Source organism: Primulina eburnea, chromosome 8 (assembly GCF_022965805.1).
Source record: "Primulina eburnea isolate SZY01 chromosome 8, ASM2296580v1, whole genome shotgun sequence".
In the NCBI taxonomy this organism is placed as follows: Eukaryota; Viridiplantae; Streptophyta; class Magnoliopsida; order Lamiales; family Gesneriaceae; genus Primulina; species Primulina eburnea.
In genome coordinates, this window is record NC_133108.1 from 22,462,506 (window position 1) to 22,479,712 (window position 17,207).

At 34.9% G+C, this 17,207-nt stretch overlaps 1 protein-coding gene across 1 annotated transcript; it reads left to right on the forward strand.

Moving 5' to 3' along the window:
- The first annotated feature begins 9,366 nt into the window (after positions 1-9,366).
- Positions 9,367-12,631, forward strand: LOC140837837 (uncharacterized). The gene is made up of 5 exons (XM_073203931.1): positions 9,367-9,547; positions 9,614-9,721; positions 9,803-9,866; positions 9,957-10,055; positions 12,395-12,631. The coding sequence occupies exons 2-5, from the start codon at positions 9,654-9,656 to the stop codon at positions 12,491-12,493; spliced, it is 330 nt and encodes a 109-aa protein (XP_073060032.1). The 5' UTR covers positions 9,367-9,547; positions 9,614-9,653; the 3' UTR covers positions 12,494-12,631.
- Positions 12,632-17,207: the final 4,576 nt, after the last annotated feature.

Consider the following 17,207-nt stretch of genomic DNA (forward strand, 5'->3'; position numbering starts at 1 on the left):
AAACCGTTGATAATGCAGCAAGAACGAGAGCAAGAATCGGCAGCAAAGGGGAGAAGAAACAATTCAAAAACCCATTCAACTCTTGCACTTGTAACTCTCAACTAAATGCAATTCAAGACTCATTTAACACCTCTTATATCATTCACCTTCAATACCTAGCATTCCATCATCCCCACCTTCGAAATTAGCAGAAGAGAACAGCAGCTAATAATCGAAAACAGCATCAACAAAACAAGAAGGAAAAGCCAACTCCGACTCCGCCGCTCGTATTCGTCGTTTTGATTTGTTTTCTTCAAAACAAATTCCAGGCATGTATATATTGTTTCTTTTCTCTTCAATCAAGTCCTATAGATATTTTAAAACATTATATGTTCAAGATTCATGAAGCAAAACGAAATTTGACAACAACGATTTCAAAAAAAAAATCTGCACAGGTGCTCTCCATTGGCTTATGTCTTCGTTAGAGATGTTTCTTGTGGTTTCAGGATGTAGTTCGTTTCCAGGAAACCAAGGCTGCTTCTAGGCATAAATTAGAATGTGTTAGAGTGTTTTTGGTTCATTTGTTTCAGTCCATACACTCAAAAACGAAGAAATGACAGCAAACTCTTCTTATGTGCAGAAATGAGTCACAATTTTCTGTCCTTGAGTTGTTTGAGGGGTGTTCGAATCTTGTCTTTCCTAGGGGCTGTAGCCATGATTAAAACCCTTCCTTATCATGTCTAGGACGTGACCAAATCATCTTTTCAAAGCTTGTTTCATAGGTACCTCAGATTTTTACAGAAACATAACAAGTGCTCTTCGGTTTTCAAAATCTGATTTTTGGTGTGAGTAAATTTCGGTTTTTCTATGTTGTTTGGATTATGGTTGGCTTCTAGCCCATAGACCATGTTTCATACCACACTTCATCATGTCAATATTGGGCCAAGGTCAATTATATAGCCACTGGAACGAAGATTTACGGCAAAACAATTCAATATATACACCACTGCACAGAATATGCATTCTCGGCTAGCATGTGCATTGTCCTATGTGTTGGCTCGGTTTGTGGTTGCCTTTTAGCCCTTAGCCACGGTCCAAGCCATGCATTAGGATGTTGGTAAGAGTCTCTGGTTGGTGGTTCAAGCCCACGGCCATTTGTTTCAGAGTTTCACCCCGAAATAGCAACATAGCTGCTGCTGCAATTTCATTATTTGACAGCAACTGTGCGTCCGATTCAGAAGGCTTGTGTGAGTTCTTGGTGGGCTTTTAGCCTATGGCCTTGGACTGGACACTACCTTAATGAGTTAGGAAAGTCATATTTTTGGCCGTTCACGATTTGGTCGAGTTTAGAGGTCGTAAGAGAAATTACGGTGAAAGGTGCCAAAATGACTCTCGAAAAAGTGTTTTATGTTTTTGTGTTCCATTCACCTATTTTCGTGTTTTACAGACCTTGTGCATATTTTTCAGTATGTTTGGGGTATTTTTAATCATGGTTAAACGTCGTTTCAATGTTGGTTCGGGTTGGTACATGCCATGATTAAAAATCAAGTTGTTGGTCCGAATCGTCTCGTTTTTGGTTCAATTGTCAAGTTTTGGGCAAGTTAAGATTTATTGCATGTGTCACATATTAGAATTAAGTCGCAGCAAGCCTGGGAACGATCCAAGTCATCCGGTAAAAAAATAAGGTGATAATTATATTCCGTGCATAAAAATATAAAATGTTTATTTTTGAGATATATGCTATATGTCTTGTGGCCACCTTATGCTTATGGGTTTGGAAGTCGGTAGGCGCAACCGAGGACCTCTCCGCCCGGTGACTTACGACCGGTTATGATTATGTATGGGTACGGACATCCAGTCCAAGGGCTGTGATTGATCTCTACCGCCCAGTATACTGTGGTTTAGTCTGATCAGGCGCTTATGCTATGTTACGGGCCACTAGCTTAGAAACATTATCTCTACCAGAAAAATTATGATATGTTATGACAGAGCTCTATTGAGCAAAGCTTTTACGTATGAATTTTCAGATATGCACGTAGTTTTAATTATTCATGATACGATTTTCACCGTACGCTCTACGATACTTTATTTTTATGATGCATGCGATTTTATGATATATTTACTTGTTATTCACGATATATACATGTTGAGTCTTTAGACTCACTAGACTTGATTGTTGTAGGCATCGTTGAGGTCGAGACCGCGGGCGGAGACCAGTGAGCGATCTTGGGACAGCAGTAGTAAACCCGAGGACCTCATGATTTAATTTATGCACCTTTTATTATTCAAACTCAGTTTTAATACGTTGGATTATTTTTAAGTTGATGTTTACGTTGAATTATTTTTAAATTGTTGGTTGAAAACTATATTTGCTTCCGCTGTTATTTTAAAGTTAAAATTATTTACATGTTTATTTTAATTAAATGAGACAAGATAATTATTTATTTAGAAATTTTTTAATAATTCCGCAAAATTATGAATACGAGATACGGGCCTTTACACATTTAACTATCTGAAATAAGCTTTGAATTGATCATCTCAAATTATTTCATAAATTATAATTATGATGATCTTGATATAACTTTGACAGTTTTCAAATTTAATTTAAACACTTGGATAGTTCTGATTGCATTTCTATTTAAATAAATCAATATGTTTTGTATTGCTATTAACGCTTAAATTGCTAGGGACTAGCAATAAGCTAGTTGGGAGGTGTGATAAACATAAAAATTGTACATTAATTAAATGTTTTATAATATAAATATATAGTTTTTATTTTATTAAATGTTTAAATATTATATGTTTTATAATAAATTGTATAAAATATAAGTTGTTGTGTAATTACAATTTTTTACTATTTTTTAAAAGTTCGATAAAATAAGAATAAACTTGGCGTTGCAAATGGGATTAAGATGATTCTTGGACCTGTAGAAAGTTGATGTTAATATCTACAATATTGATGGCAAGCATGAGATAAAAATCCTCTCACAATTGGGATCAAATTAAGCAACAAATAAAGTTACCAAAAGAGTGGCATTTTTACCATGCTCTAGTATTTTGACCATATCTCTCAAATTACTTGGTCAAATGGTTTGAAAAAAATACCACAACTAGACAACTCAATTATCCACATGTTATTTTTTATGTGAAGAAGCAAATTCGGAGATGAAGATTTTCAAAAGTGATGTGTAATTTAATATAATATCTTGGAACACCAATGAAGATTTATGTGTAAAAAAATAATATTTTATTTGTGGTTGTCTCCCCAAATTTGGCTATAAATAGGGGTGCATTGTAATGTATTGAGATATCCCTCATTCTATGAACAAACCTTTGAGTTCATAATATTTCTCTCTATATTTTTCCTTTATTTCTTCATTTAAATATAATTAGCATGATAATTTCATATTAAAAGTTTTACACCTTGAATAATGAATAGCTAACTTCCTAAAGTTGAGATGAAAAGGTGAAACTCTTGGCATGATAATAAGGTTACTAAAAGGTAAGAATCTATGTTTTATATTATTTTAATCATTATTTATTGTTTATGTTATATTTATTTATTTAAGTATTTTTATACCCTACTTATAAGTGGGAGTTTTGATTTATTGTTGCTATATGTTATACTAAATTCTTGGAACCATTTAAATGTTAGTTTGGTATTACCAACCATTTAAAGTGGATGCCTTGATTTATTATATATGAATATATTATAATATTAATTTCTTTGTACCATTTAAATGTTAGTTTGGTTTTACCAACCATTTAAAGTGGGAACCTTGATTTACTATATATAAATATATCATAATATTAATTTCTTGGTACCATTTAAATGTTATTTTGGTTTTACCAACTATTTAAAGTGGGAACCTTGATTTAGTGTTTACAAATATATATAGCACAATAAATACTTGACTACATTTATAAGTTTTAGTATATATTATATACTTATAAGATAATAATATATAACATAATATAAATTTGATTATTTAATATATTGGAACCATTTTATTAAATGGATTTCAATATTGTTCGTTAATGTTAACTTTATTAAAATACCAAGAGTGGATCCTTTAATCTCAACTACTTAAATTGAAATTTGAACAATTAAAATTTACCCATTAAAGATTCAAACAATTAAAATTAAAAAGAAACAAAAACAAAAAGAAAACAAAAAGACATTGCAGTGGATTTGTAATTACCTTAGCTTCCCTGTGGATACGATATCGGACTCACCGAATTATACTACTTGTGGACAACCTGCTCTTGGGAGTGCAACAATCAGAGTCGCAACACAGACCTTGCACCACCCCATCTAGGCTCTTCCTAGGACCCTTATGACTCGACCTAGCCCAGCCCAAAGCCCCAGACGGAGCCCTTCATCCACTGCCTGCTGTTGCACTACAACGCGCAGCCCAACTCCTCTCGGGTGGGAGTCCTAGCATGCTAGGACTCCTCCCAGCCCTCTGGACTCGAACCCTTACGTGGTTAGGACCCTATCCCGGACTCAAACCACCCCTGACCGAGCCCTGGCCCCAAGCCGTGGCTCCCCTGCCCTCTCACCAAGGAACCCGTTCGCCTCAACCCATGACAGCAATAGTAAAGCCAGATACTTGTTCCTTGATGTGTGGTGTTCGTGTGTGTCTGGGAATTCTTTTAACGTGTACAGACATCGATTTAACAATTCTTAACATCATGGCATCCCCTCACAACATAAAACATGAGTTTTATCATAGGAACATGAATTTACTCTTGTACATGCACTATGTGAAAAAAAGCTTTTTACTTCGGATATTATCTGAAGTAATAGGGTAATTAAGTGTCGAAGTATATGGACGTGAAGTAATAGATGACCTTTTTACTTCGTACAATAACCGAAGTTGTATGATTGAAAATACTGAAGTCTCTGGGCCTGAAGTCTTTGGCCGGTTTTACTAAATTTAGCGACGGAATTCATGTTACACACCGTCGCTATATTGCGACGGAATGCATGTGGAAAACCGTCGCTAATTAGAGACGGAATTCATGTTAGAAACTGTCGCTACTTAGCGACGGTCTATGTATAAATTCCGTCGCTAATATGTTCGGTAAAATTAAAAAAAAATTAAATAATTTAATAAATCTGTTTTATTAATAGGTGCGGTAAAATAAAAAAATTTAATAATTTAATAAATCTGTGTTATTAATTGGTACAATCTTGTAAGAGATAAAAATTTTAAGTATTGTGAAGTGGTAAAATCGTGTAAGAAATTTAAATTTTAAGTGTTGTGAAGTTGTAAAATCGTGTAAGTGAGAAAAAATTTTAATTGTAGTGAAGTGAAGTGAAGTTGAAGAAATTGGAGAGAATTTGTAAGTATTTATAGAGAGTGGTGGAAGAAAATGGAGGGAAAAATAGGCGGGAATGAATTTTTTGAAACTGGCGACAATTTTATTAAAAACCGTCGCAAAAATTTAAATCGGCGACGGTTTAAATGGAGGGAAATATACGCGGGGTGGAATTTTTTAAAAATGGCGACGGTTTTATTTAACTGTCGCCAAATTTTAAATCGGCGACGGTTTTTATTTGGCCGTCGCTAAAATGAGCGACAGGTTAAAGTAAACTGTCGCCGATTTTAAATTTGGCGACGGTTGTTTAAACCGTCGCTACATTTAGCGACGGTTTATGAAAACCGTCGCATGGTTTAATCTTTTTACTTCAGTATAGCGCATTTTCATTATCTTTTACTTCATCAAAATTGATATGCCGAAGTAAAATATAAAAAAAAAAATATAGTGAAGCCCGTGTTTTTAAACATCCGAAGTAAAATATATTATTTTACTTCGCTTGTGTTATTAATGAAGTTATTGGTAATATATTACTTCGTAATTTATTATTGCCGAAGTAACGCTTGGCGAAGTAAAATGTCATTTAGCGACGGTTTATGAAAACCGTCGCATGGTTTAATCTTTTTACTTCAGTATAGCGCATTTTCATTATTTTTTACTTCATCAAAATTGATATGCCGAAGTAAAATATAAAAAAAAAAAATATAGTGAAGCCCGTGTTTTTAAACATCCGAAGTAAAATATATTATTTTACTTCGCTTGTGTTATTAATAAAGTTATTGGTAATATATTACTTCATAATTTATTATTGCCGAAGTAACGCTCCATAAACCGAAAATATCGAAAACGATTTCGTGTTCTTCATGCATTCAAATATTCAAACAATATTATGATATGATGGATGAGAAAAGGAGATGTATGGCGTGCCTTTGCGTTTTAAACACACGAAAAACCGTGGACGACGAAGAATGGCGATGAAGAGACGATGGCTTCAATTTCCTTGCAAACCTTTGATGTTTTTCCCTCAATTTATTTGTGTGTGCCGTGTAAAAAGCTGGTGGGAGGGTTTGGGGAGAGTTCTGAATTTTTAAAATTGTGAGGCGTGAAGTTGTGATGCAAAGAAAAGGGTTTCTAGCTTTTAAATACTAATTAAACAACTAAATAGGCTGTAGGCCTATTAAGCCCCTAAATTAAGCCCACTAGTTTTAATTAGGATTTAATAAAATATTATCAAGGTTTTTCTTTTAAATAATTTGTGAATTTATTAGCCGGGTTGCGAAAACGTTCGCATTTTTGTTGAAAAACCAACACCGTTAAAATTTACGTCCCGGCGTATAAAATCACTGCAAAAACCCCATATTTTCAAAAATAAGAAAAAGCATCACCCTTAATTTAAAAGATTTAAAAACAATTATTTAATAAAAACATTTTACATTTTTCAGCCCTCGGTCTCCCTTCCTTGATCGCAACTCGAATAACCTTTAAAAATATATTTTAATGCAATCATGTAGAAAAATGTATTTTAAACATGTAGAATATGCACAACAATTAATGCAATTAAAATATTTAATTAAAATACAAAAGAATTTAATAATTGCATGAACGTGGTTCGCGTGGACCTTTAAATTTTCGGGGCATTACAATCTTCCTCCCTTAAATTGAATTTCGTCCTCGAAATTCGCTTATCCTTAATAACCCAAGTTTAGACTTAGTTCTAATATCCCAAAAACCCACGCTTCCACTGCGCTTACTCTGATAGAACTTAAACTCTAGAATGTCCTTACGTCTCTTTATCCCAATTAATTTTTCCTTCTTAAATCCTTATTTTCAAATCGCAACTTAAAAAGACCCAAATACTTAGTTTTATTACTATTATAACTTTGAATTTAAATTTTTCTTACGATTCCCAATATTAAAAGATGGAGTGCCATACTTATCGTATATTATTTTCCTTATTTTATACCCAAAATATTAATCAACTTATCAAATTTCAATCTTAAATCCCAAGCTCACCTTCAAATTCTTAGATTTTTCAAGCTTAGTATTGATTCATCCTTAAAAACCCATGATCAACATTCCTTATAACACTATAACCAAGATATCCCAAGGTTTTAAATATTCTTAAAAGTTTAAATCATCAAAAACTCTTATCATTTAAACCATCCAATTATCACTTTTTGCTAAACTAGTTCCCAAATTCCTTAAAGATATCAAAGTAAATTCTTAATTTTCCCAAAAATTATCTTAATTGGTCCTTAATTTCGAAAATTCCTTAATTATCCCATAAATTATTGGCATTCTTAATTTCCTTCTACGGGTTTCCCATAACATAATTTCGATAATTTTAAACTTATTTACCCAAAAATCAATTCTCATAATCAATCTTATCTTTCATCAAAACTTAAAATCCCAATTTATAAATTTTCTTACTTCCAAAGTCGTTGCAAATCCTTAAATCATTATTCCTTACGTCTAATTACCAAAAATTAATTCGACTAGTTAATCAGAATCGTAAATATTTTCTTAGAAAATCTACGTGTCTCAAAATCATTCATAATATCACTATGTGAAAAATGACATTTTACTTCGCCAGACGTTACTTCGGCAATAATAATTTACGAAGTAATACATTACCAATAACTTCAGTAATAACACAAGCGAAGTAAAATAATATATTTTACTTCGGATGTTTAAAAACACGGGCTTCACTATTTTTTATTATTATATTTTACTTCGGTATTTCAATGTTGATGAAGTAAAAAAGAAGAAAAATAAGTTAATGCCGAAGTAATAAGATGAACCGCGCTGAACATTTGGTGAGTGTTGACATTTTGCGACGGTTTAAAAACTATGTCGCTATTAGCGACGGTATTTCAAAAGCCGTCGCTATTAGCGACGGATTTCGTAAAAACCGTCGCTGAGTTATATCGATTATATTCATAGCCGAGCTCATTAACGCGCCACATTTTCCACTCACCGCCATTCTCGCTTCGAACCGCCAACACCACCGCCGTTCAACTCACCGAGAGAGAAGCAAAACACCACCACCACCACCACCACCACCACCATCGTAAGTCTAGTTATTCCGTCCCTGATTATCTTTTTTCCAATTAATCTGTGATTTGAAGTCTGTACTGGTTTTGATTTGGCATTCATGTTTTCACATACGTTTTCTGTAACAGTACCTACTTGTTTTAAGATTTATAATTTTATGTTACCTGCGGTGCGATAATTTTTAACCAGCTGAGTTGATTTTACATGCGTTGGTATTTGGCCTTTTTTTGTTTGTTTTTATCAATTTTATTTTGGGTACGATCTTGCTTTGAAATCTTTTCTTTATGTTATTGGCTATTGCCCCTCAACTGAAATGGTTATACGTTTCTGAGCTGAATCATAGTCATGTGCTTTGAATTTGTCCTGTAATATTTAAGGTTTTTAATGCAGTTACCTGTTATCACCATGATTATAATTGTTTTGTTGATTTGCAGTCACATATTACTTGATATAATAATATGCTACTTATCTGCTTCCGTGACATCCATTGCAATGTTTTTCTACTATGACCATAAGTTTTTGTTGAATATTCATTTTTGAAGGGGATTAGCAAATGCTACATAATTAGATTATTTGCTTTAAAGAACCCTTCCTGTACCTGCTTCCCTTTGATTCCATCTTCTTTCATTTTTACTCTTACCAGATTTTTGGAACTTCAGCTTTTGGTGAAAAAATTGATTGCAAGTTTTAATATTCTGGTTGTTTGGATTTAGAAGCTATAAGAATGAACAAGTAGACTTTTAACCGAGCGGAATTCAAACTTTAGCTATTACCACATCTTTTCTCATTCTTACTTTTCCACTAAGCACTAAATTATCATTTTATTTCTTGTTAGTCATTGTCTCCGTCGATTTTTTTTTTGTTTTTCTAACTTATATGCATCTGTGTAGTCTTCTTTTGTTTGTTAATCAATAGGTAGTCTCCTTTCGTTTTTTTTTTTGCGCTCAACAAATTAAATTGAAAATGACATTATTAAATGTAATATTTTCAGGTTTAGATCAAATTCATTGTTATATATTTCTGATATTTTGCTGTATTGAAATGGATAAATCTTGGATTCACTCGGATAGAAGGATAATATTCCTACATGCCCGATTGGCACAGATGGCCGTGACTTGTCACAACATATTGCTGACCAATTGGAAGCAGTGTGTAGAGATAGCATATGCTTCATCCCCTACAACACTGGGTAATAATTTAGTTATTTATAGATGTCTACTTCATGGTACTCAATGATGTAATTTCATTTTTCCAGGTATCATTGGATCTTGACAATCGTTAACGAAGATAAGAATATGGTATATTTATTGGATTCTACGTCTAACAGGATCCGAGATGATACATGGAAAACTATTGTGACAAAGTAGGTAGTAGCTTATGTTGATTTCGAATACATTAACTTAAAAATATGAAAAAAAATAACTTCTTACTTTTTAAAATGTAGTGGGGTGAAGATGTACAATGCCTCTCAGGGTATTTCTAAAGGGCCAGGTTATAAAATATTGACGGTATGTATCGCACTTATTTGTGAATACATGAATTGGTAGTGGTTATTAATTAGATTGTGATTGTTGCATTAATTTTCAATTCCATTATAGGGTAATATGAAACAAAGTGGTTCGGTTGAGTGTGGATATTGTGTCATGATGTACATGAAAGAGATTGTCGATTGCGATGATCCACACTTGGAGAAGATGGTGAGTTTCTTCTTCAGATAAATTTGTTGATTGATTGAGATGAATTGTTGTCATTAAGATATATTTTATTGTTGAGATAATGTGTTGCCATTGGTCAATATTTTATTGTTGAGATAATGTGCTGCCATTGGAATATGCTTTATTGTTGAGATAATGTGTTGCCATTGGGATATATTTTATTGTTGAGATAATTGCTTGAGATGAATTGCTGTCATTGTGATATATTTTATATTAGTGTTAAAAAAGTTAATATATGTTAATATATTTGATACATTGGGGGTTGGTTTGGGATCACGTCTCTGGGACATTGGGAAAATGCTATCATTGTAGTTGATAGAATATTATAATATTCATTGTATCCTTTATGTGATGCGAATCGTTTCCATTGCTGCTACATAATTATAGTCAATGCTTTATAAGAACTAGTTTTACTTGCATGATGTAATGACCCGAATTCTTATTTTGAATGAAATATTAATTAAGAGATAATTAATGAGTTGTTAATTTAAGTATTATTAAGGATTAATAATTCGGGATCAAGTTGTTGGTATCCACCGAATTTTAAATGGATAACCCGACCTACTTCGGATTACATTATCTCGAGAAATCCAACTAGACCAATGAGATTCCGACACGTGGCAGATAAGATTGGTTCGGATTTTCTGAAATAGTCCAGATGCAGCCTATAAATGGAAGCCGGTTCTTTTGTTTCCTTCACCGCATTCTTCAGAGAAAGTGCTAGTTTTACCATAGTTTCTAGTCAGTTTCTAGGGCACTTTGGTGTCGGGAAGTTTCGGAGCTAGTGTCGACTCGAGGAGGGTCGGTGAACTGAGATCGAGACATCATCAGCGGGCTGACGATGGACGCAGGTATAATCCTAAATCCTTAGATAGTGATTTAAGGATCATAGGGAGATCTTTGTAGCATGTTTGATCTGGTTTGTTAGTGATTTCATTATGTTGGTATTGTCTAGGTTCAGAGCTTTCTGTCAGATTGTTTTAGTGAGGTACGTGATGTACTGACTGAGATATCCAAGCGTAGTATACACACTTATATGCTGCATATTTATCTGTTGCATGATACATGTTTTACTGCTTTGGCATATTATGCATGACATATCATGTTGAGCCTGATATCTTTTGAGATATACCTCGTTTGTTGGGGCCGCTCAGCCCTATTCTGTATTGTGGACGATGGGGCATCGAGAGCTACAGTGTCCGACGGGACCCGCGGGCTCTGATGACCTGGACATTGCAGGTCCACGTCTTGATGATGAGTGTGGGAGCCAAAACATGCCTAGGGCAGATCAGAGACTACACACTCAGGCGCCTCTAGACTGAGCATGAGATTCTTGACTTGATACTTGATATCCGAGCATATTGCATTTTGCATGCATCATATCAGTTTGTATACTCGTACATTCTCGTATTGGGCGATTGTCGCTCACGTCCTTTTTTTCATCTTGGGCACCCCATTCCACGGGGCAGGTCTTAGGTTGGACGGTTCGGACGACCAGGGCAGTGGCTAGAGCAGTTGGGTTTTCGGTGGTGATCCAGTGGAGGTTTTCTGTGGTTTAGTTTTCTCGTTCAGGGTTATGTTTTGTATTTGTTATGGTTGTATTAATGTTTAAGACTGTCGTTATTGCTTTGTTTTCATTTGGGTTGTAAGATGATTAAGTATTTGGTTTCCGCTGTTTAATTGTTAGTATTAAGTTTAATGTTGCATGTTTATTAGTCTGTTTAGTAGTGGCTCGGGTAAGGGCGCTACACATGATTTGTCCACTGTGCATATGGGCGATAAGGTAGTGGCCTAATTCTAGCATTTTCTTCGAGGAAATGATAAAATGTTCATCTTAAATCTACTCAAGTGCTTACATTCATTTTTCTTCCAAGTTCCAATGAAACAAACCTGTCATTGACATCCACGTTTCTGTTTTTTTTTCCTTCTGTTTTTCCTTATTTTTCTTCTCTGAATGCATGGTGATTGGGGTGCAGTTGAAGGGATCAAACATATGATAAAAGTTTGAATTCAGCGTATGATTTGTGATTGATTGCTTGTTTTGGTGGAAACAATTTGTAGGCAAGTGCAAAAGTTTAGTGTTTTTTTCTTTGATTGGATGGATCACTCTGTTCTTTCATAGATCAATGCTTCCATTTGCCACCTTGTTTTATATTCCTCAAAACTGAAATCGAGTTGATTGAATTTGTTTCCCTGTTGTGCGTTAATGGTCCATGGATAAATAAATTTGCTTGGTGTTCGATATGCTACATCATTTTTCTATTTGGGTGGTTTTTATTTGAAATAGAAGAATCTAATGTATTTTCTTTTTCAAATTTCAGTTTGCAGGATGCATCAAGAATCAATATTACACTCAATGTCAATATGACGAGGTCAGAAGTGAATGGAGTGAATTTGTTTACTCCCATGTAGGTGCTTAGATGGAAGGTGTATGTTGGGATAAATATTTTGTTTGTCATTGTGGATTTTTGGATATACTTTTGGTTTTCTGGATGCATTTTTTGGGTTACAATTGTGGATTGGTGAATATGTAATTACGGATTCGTGGTTATTAATTATTTTTAGATGGATAATTTATGAATTTAATTATAATAGTGTATTAAGTCATATATTGCAATTATGTATTCTGTACAAACGAAGTTGTTTTGCGCAATTACTTCACCAAAATATTAATTACTGAAGTATTTAGAACTAATTACTTCGTCACTAAATGATAATTGTGAAATACTATCATATAAGATGAAGTTATATATAATATATTACTTTATTATTCACTATAATCAATGAAGTAAAATACAATTATTACTTCGTCACTAAATGTTACTTGTGAAGTAACATAATATAAAATACTTCAACAAATAGGATAAATGCTGGAGTTATAGAATAAATTTACTTCAACAAATAAGATAAATTGTGAGGTTGTTTGAATGTATTACTTCATTAAAATACATAATTACGAAGTATTTCAGCTGAATTACTTCTTCTATTATTGAAAATAATGAAGTAAAATATTATAAATTACGTCGCTAAATAATAATTAAGATGAAGTTATATATAATATACTACTTTATTATTCACTATAATCGACGAAGTAAAACACATTTATTACTTCGGCACCGGTCCAATTCCGGACCGGTTTTCCTCCCAAAACCGGCCAAATGACTTCGGTATTTTCAATACTACAACTTCGGGTATTATGCGAAGTAAAAGGTACATCTATTACTTCACGTCCATATACTTCGGCACTTAACTACCATATTACTTCAGATAATATCCGAAGTAAAAAGCCTTTTTTCACATAGTGTATTCACGATTAACTTGTAGCCAAAAAATTAGAACGTCAATACTAAAACCCAAAAATCGGCATAATCCAATTCCACCACAAATCAACATGCGTTAAAATAAAATAATATTTTTCATTTCATATCGTATCACGTATAAAAATTCCAAGCATATAAAACAAACATGTGACGTAAACATATAAGTCATGTACTTATGCAGGTAACATCATAAAGTCATATAAAGCATGTAAAACTTACAAATTGAGGCTTGACGACTGATCTTTCCGGCGCTGATTGTGGCACAACCCTTTACAGAACCATTGCTCTGATACCAACTGAAACGTCATCACCTTTTTATTGCTTTAAAAGTACTAGAATTTTTTTAAAAAAAAACACTCAAATTCCGACCATGTACATTTACCACATAAAAATATTTTTATACAATATTTTACCCCTTTATATTAAAATACAAACCATCTAGCATTTTGAAAATCAAGTGCAATGGTCATAAAATAAAATCGTCGCATGTTACCAAACCTAAAAATCAATAAATTTGAAAAGTAAAGCCCATACTAAACCTCTCAAAAAATCTCTCAAAGCATAAATAAATTATCTTAAAATTCTTTAACTTAAATCATAAAGCGTAATGCGGAAAATGTAGCGTTGGTCCTCGGGTTGTGTGCGCCTTCAGTCCAGTCAAATCACTCATCAAGTCCTCCCTCAATACCACCTGCATCCATCACACCTAGTGAGTCTAAAGACTCAACACACCATAATCTTTATAACGAGTAATACGTAATACAGTCAACATATAACGGTGAAAAATACTTGTACTTAAAATATCGTTTTCATGAAGATGCATAAACTTCAAACATGAACATTTTCGTAAAATACTTTTTCATGATGCATAAACTTTAAATAAAAATATCTTCATAATGATGCATCAACTGTAAACATAAACATTTTCATGACATGCATAAATAAACATTAATCTTTTTTTTCCTCAACATGACATGAACGTTTAACATGATCATAATTATTTTATTTTATCTTTAGTTGAATTCAGATCGTTAATTGTGATTTTCCTGACATGACATGACGATGGATCAATCTACGTGAAACCTCAGTACTGGGCGGCGGGGGACACCAGCAACACTCTCACCGGTCAACTGGGCCCTGGCCTATCGTGATCGAATAGAAATACGCTCGTCGGGGCTCCCTCTGGGGCCTTTTCCCATTAATGGGCTCCCTCTGGGGCCTTCTCCCCTCACGACATTCCCATTCTTACCTCAAACCTCATAACCTCATATTCGCAATGACGGAAACACGATCGTCGGGCTCCCACTGGGACCATAACCCTCACGTCGTCTCCACCATTAACGAATTAGTCACAATCACTTCACTTCCTTCAACATTTTTCATTCACACCACTTTATAAAATCGTGAATAAAATTTACATTTTCATTTTGAAACCAAGCATGCAACATGTATTTTAAACGTCTTCTTAAAATCGTAAAATCGCTTAGACATTTAAAAATCATACTTAAATCATGGGAAATTCCTAATCATATAAAAATAATCATATTTTCATAAAAACAGCATTTCGGGCACTACCATGACCTTTACTAATTCCCCGGTATAAAAAGACCGTTTTACCCCTGGACTCGACATTTTTCGTTTTCGAATTTTTCCTTGAATTCAGGACTCTAACATGTCCCAAATAATTATTTAGGCTTACGTGAATTTTATGATAATTTTATTTGGCTTAAATGTTAGACTTTTTCAATTATCTTTTCTTAATTGTTTTAACGGTGTTTTAATTCCGAAAAATACCAAACTTTAATATAAAATTCCTAAATTCTAAATTTAGTCTTTTTATATTATTTTAGCCCTTATGGATCACGACTTGACCCCCCGTGAGCCGTTTTCCAAATTTTCTTTATTTTAAAACCCTATTTGGCACCTAAACTTCGACCCCGAGCCATCTCTTAATTTACCCGAGCCACGCCCGAGCCACTTCGAACCAAAATCTAGCCAAACCATCTAGGGACCCTATTGAGTGAGCCCAACCCAAATAACATGAGCCTAACTCGCTCAGACCCTGCTGCAACTTGACCCCATAATCTGCACGTGTGTGTGTGTGAGATCCTTGGTGCAATAGGACTCCTAGCCATCCTAGGACCCTTCCAGCTACCCGAGCCACGCCCGAGCCACTTCGAACCAAAATCTAGCCAAACCATCTAGGGACCCTACTGAGTGAGCCCAACCCAAATAACATGACCCTAACTCGCTCAGACCCTGCTGCAACTTGACCCCATAATCTGCACGTGTGTGTATGTGAGATCCTTGGTGCAATAGGACTCCTAGCCATCCTAGGACCCTTCCAGCTGAACCACCATCGAGCCCACCTAACCCTGACCATCCCTGGACCAAGCCCACACCAGCCCAGCCACTATAACTTGCACGTGAGCCACCTGGTTCAGGGACCCAGCAGCTGCGCGTCCCATGCTCCTCTCACAATTACAGGTTTCGCTCATGCCTTCCCTGGACCAAACCATACCAGACCTTGAACCACCCCATCTAGGCTCTCCCTAGGACCCTTATGACTCGACCTAGCCCAGCGCAAAGCCCCAGACGGAGCCCTTCATACACTGCCTGCTGTTGCACTACAACGCACAGCCCAACTCCTCTCGGGTGGGAGTCCTAGCATGCTAGGACTCCTCCCAGCCCTCTGGACTCGAACCCTTACGTGGTTAGGACCCTATCCCGGACTCAAACCACCCCTGACCAAGCCCTGGCCCCAAGCCGTGGCTCCCCTGCCCTCTCACCAAGGAACCGGTTCGCCTCAACCCATGACAACAATAGTAAAGCCAGATACATGTTCCTTGATGTGTGGTGTTCGTGTGTGTTTGGAAATTCTTTTAACGTGTACAGACATCGATTTAACAATTCTTAACATCATGGCAGCCCCTCACAACATAAAACATGAGTTTAGATCATAGGAACATGAATTTACTCTTGTACATGCCATAAACCGAAAATATCGAAAACGATTTCGTGTTCTTCATGCATTCAAATATTCAAACAATATTATGATATGATGGATGAGAAAAGGAGATGTATGGCGTGCCTTTGTGTGGGGACCCGGACGCTAATCATCTTCTTAATCATCATTAGGATTTAATTATCAGTTATGATAAACATGGTCTAAAAATTTTTCTTTTTAAAATGTAAATGCGGAAGATAATGGAATCTAAATAATATACATCTCAGTATAAAATATATTTCAGTATAAAAGTACAATACTGTACAATCTAAGTCTAAGGTTCGGTTACTAAGTTCAAGTAATAAACCAAATCTACAGTAAGTCCGGAATCACCACGCTAATTCTTCTTCTCTCCTCATCCTCTTGACCCCGATCCAGCCCCACCTGTTGTCATGCACACATACAAAACAAGACAACAGCCGGATAATTTCGATGAGAATAAATCCCAGTATAAAATATGGTAAACATGTATATCCAAAATATAATTCATGGAACCTGCGGTCATGAATGAAATCAAAACAATAGAGTTCATAATCTATGAAATCAAATCAAATAAGCATGTAACTCAAGTCAGATAAACATGCATATAACAATCTAAATAATGAAACATGCTATCATAAATGAAAGCAATAATACTGGGCTCCATAATCTATGAATCCCATTCATCTACGCATGCAGATCTAATCAAATCATGTCATGACTCGACTCCATGCTGACTCTAGGGATCCCGGTGTGAATAAGACGTCACTGTCTGCTACCTACTCTCCCAATCAGGGTATGTACGTCTTATTCCTAGACTTCGGTCAT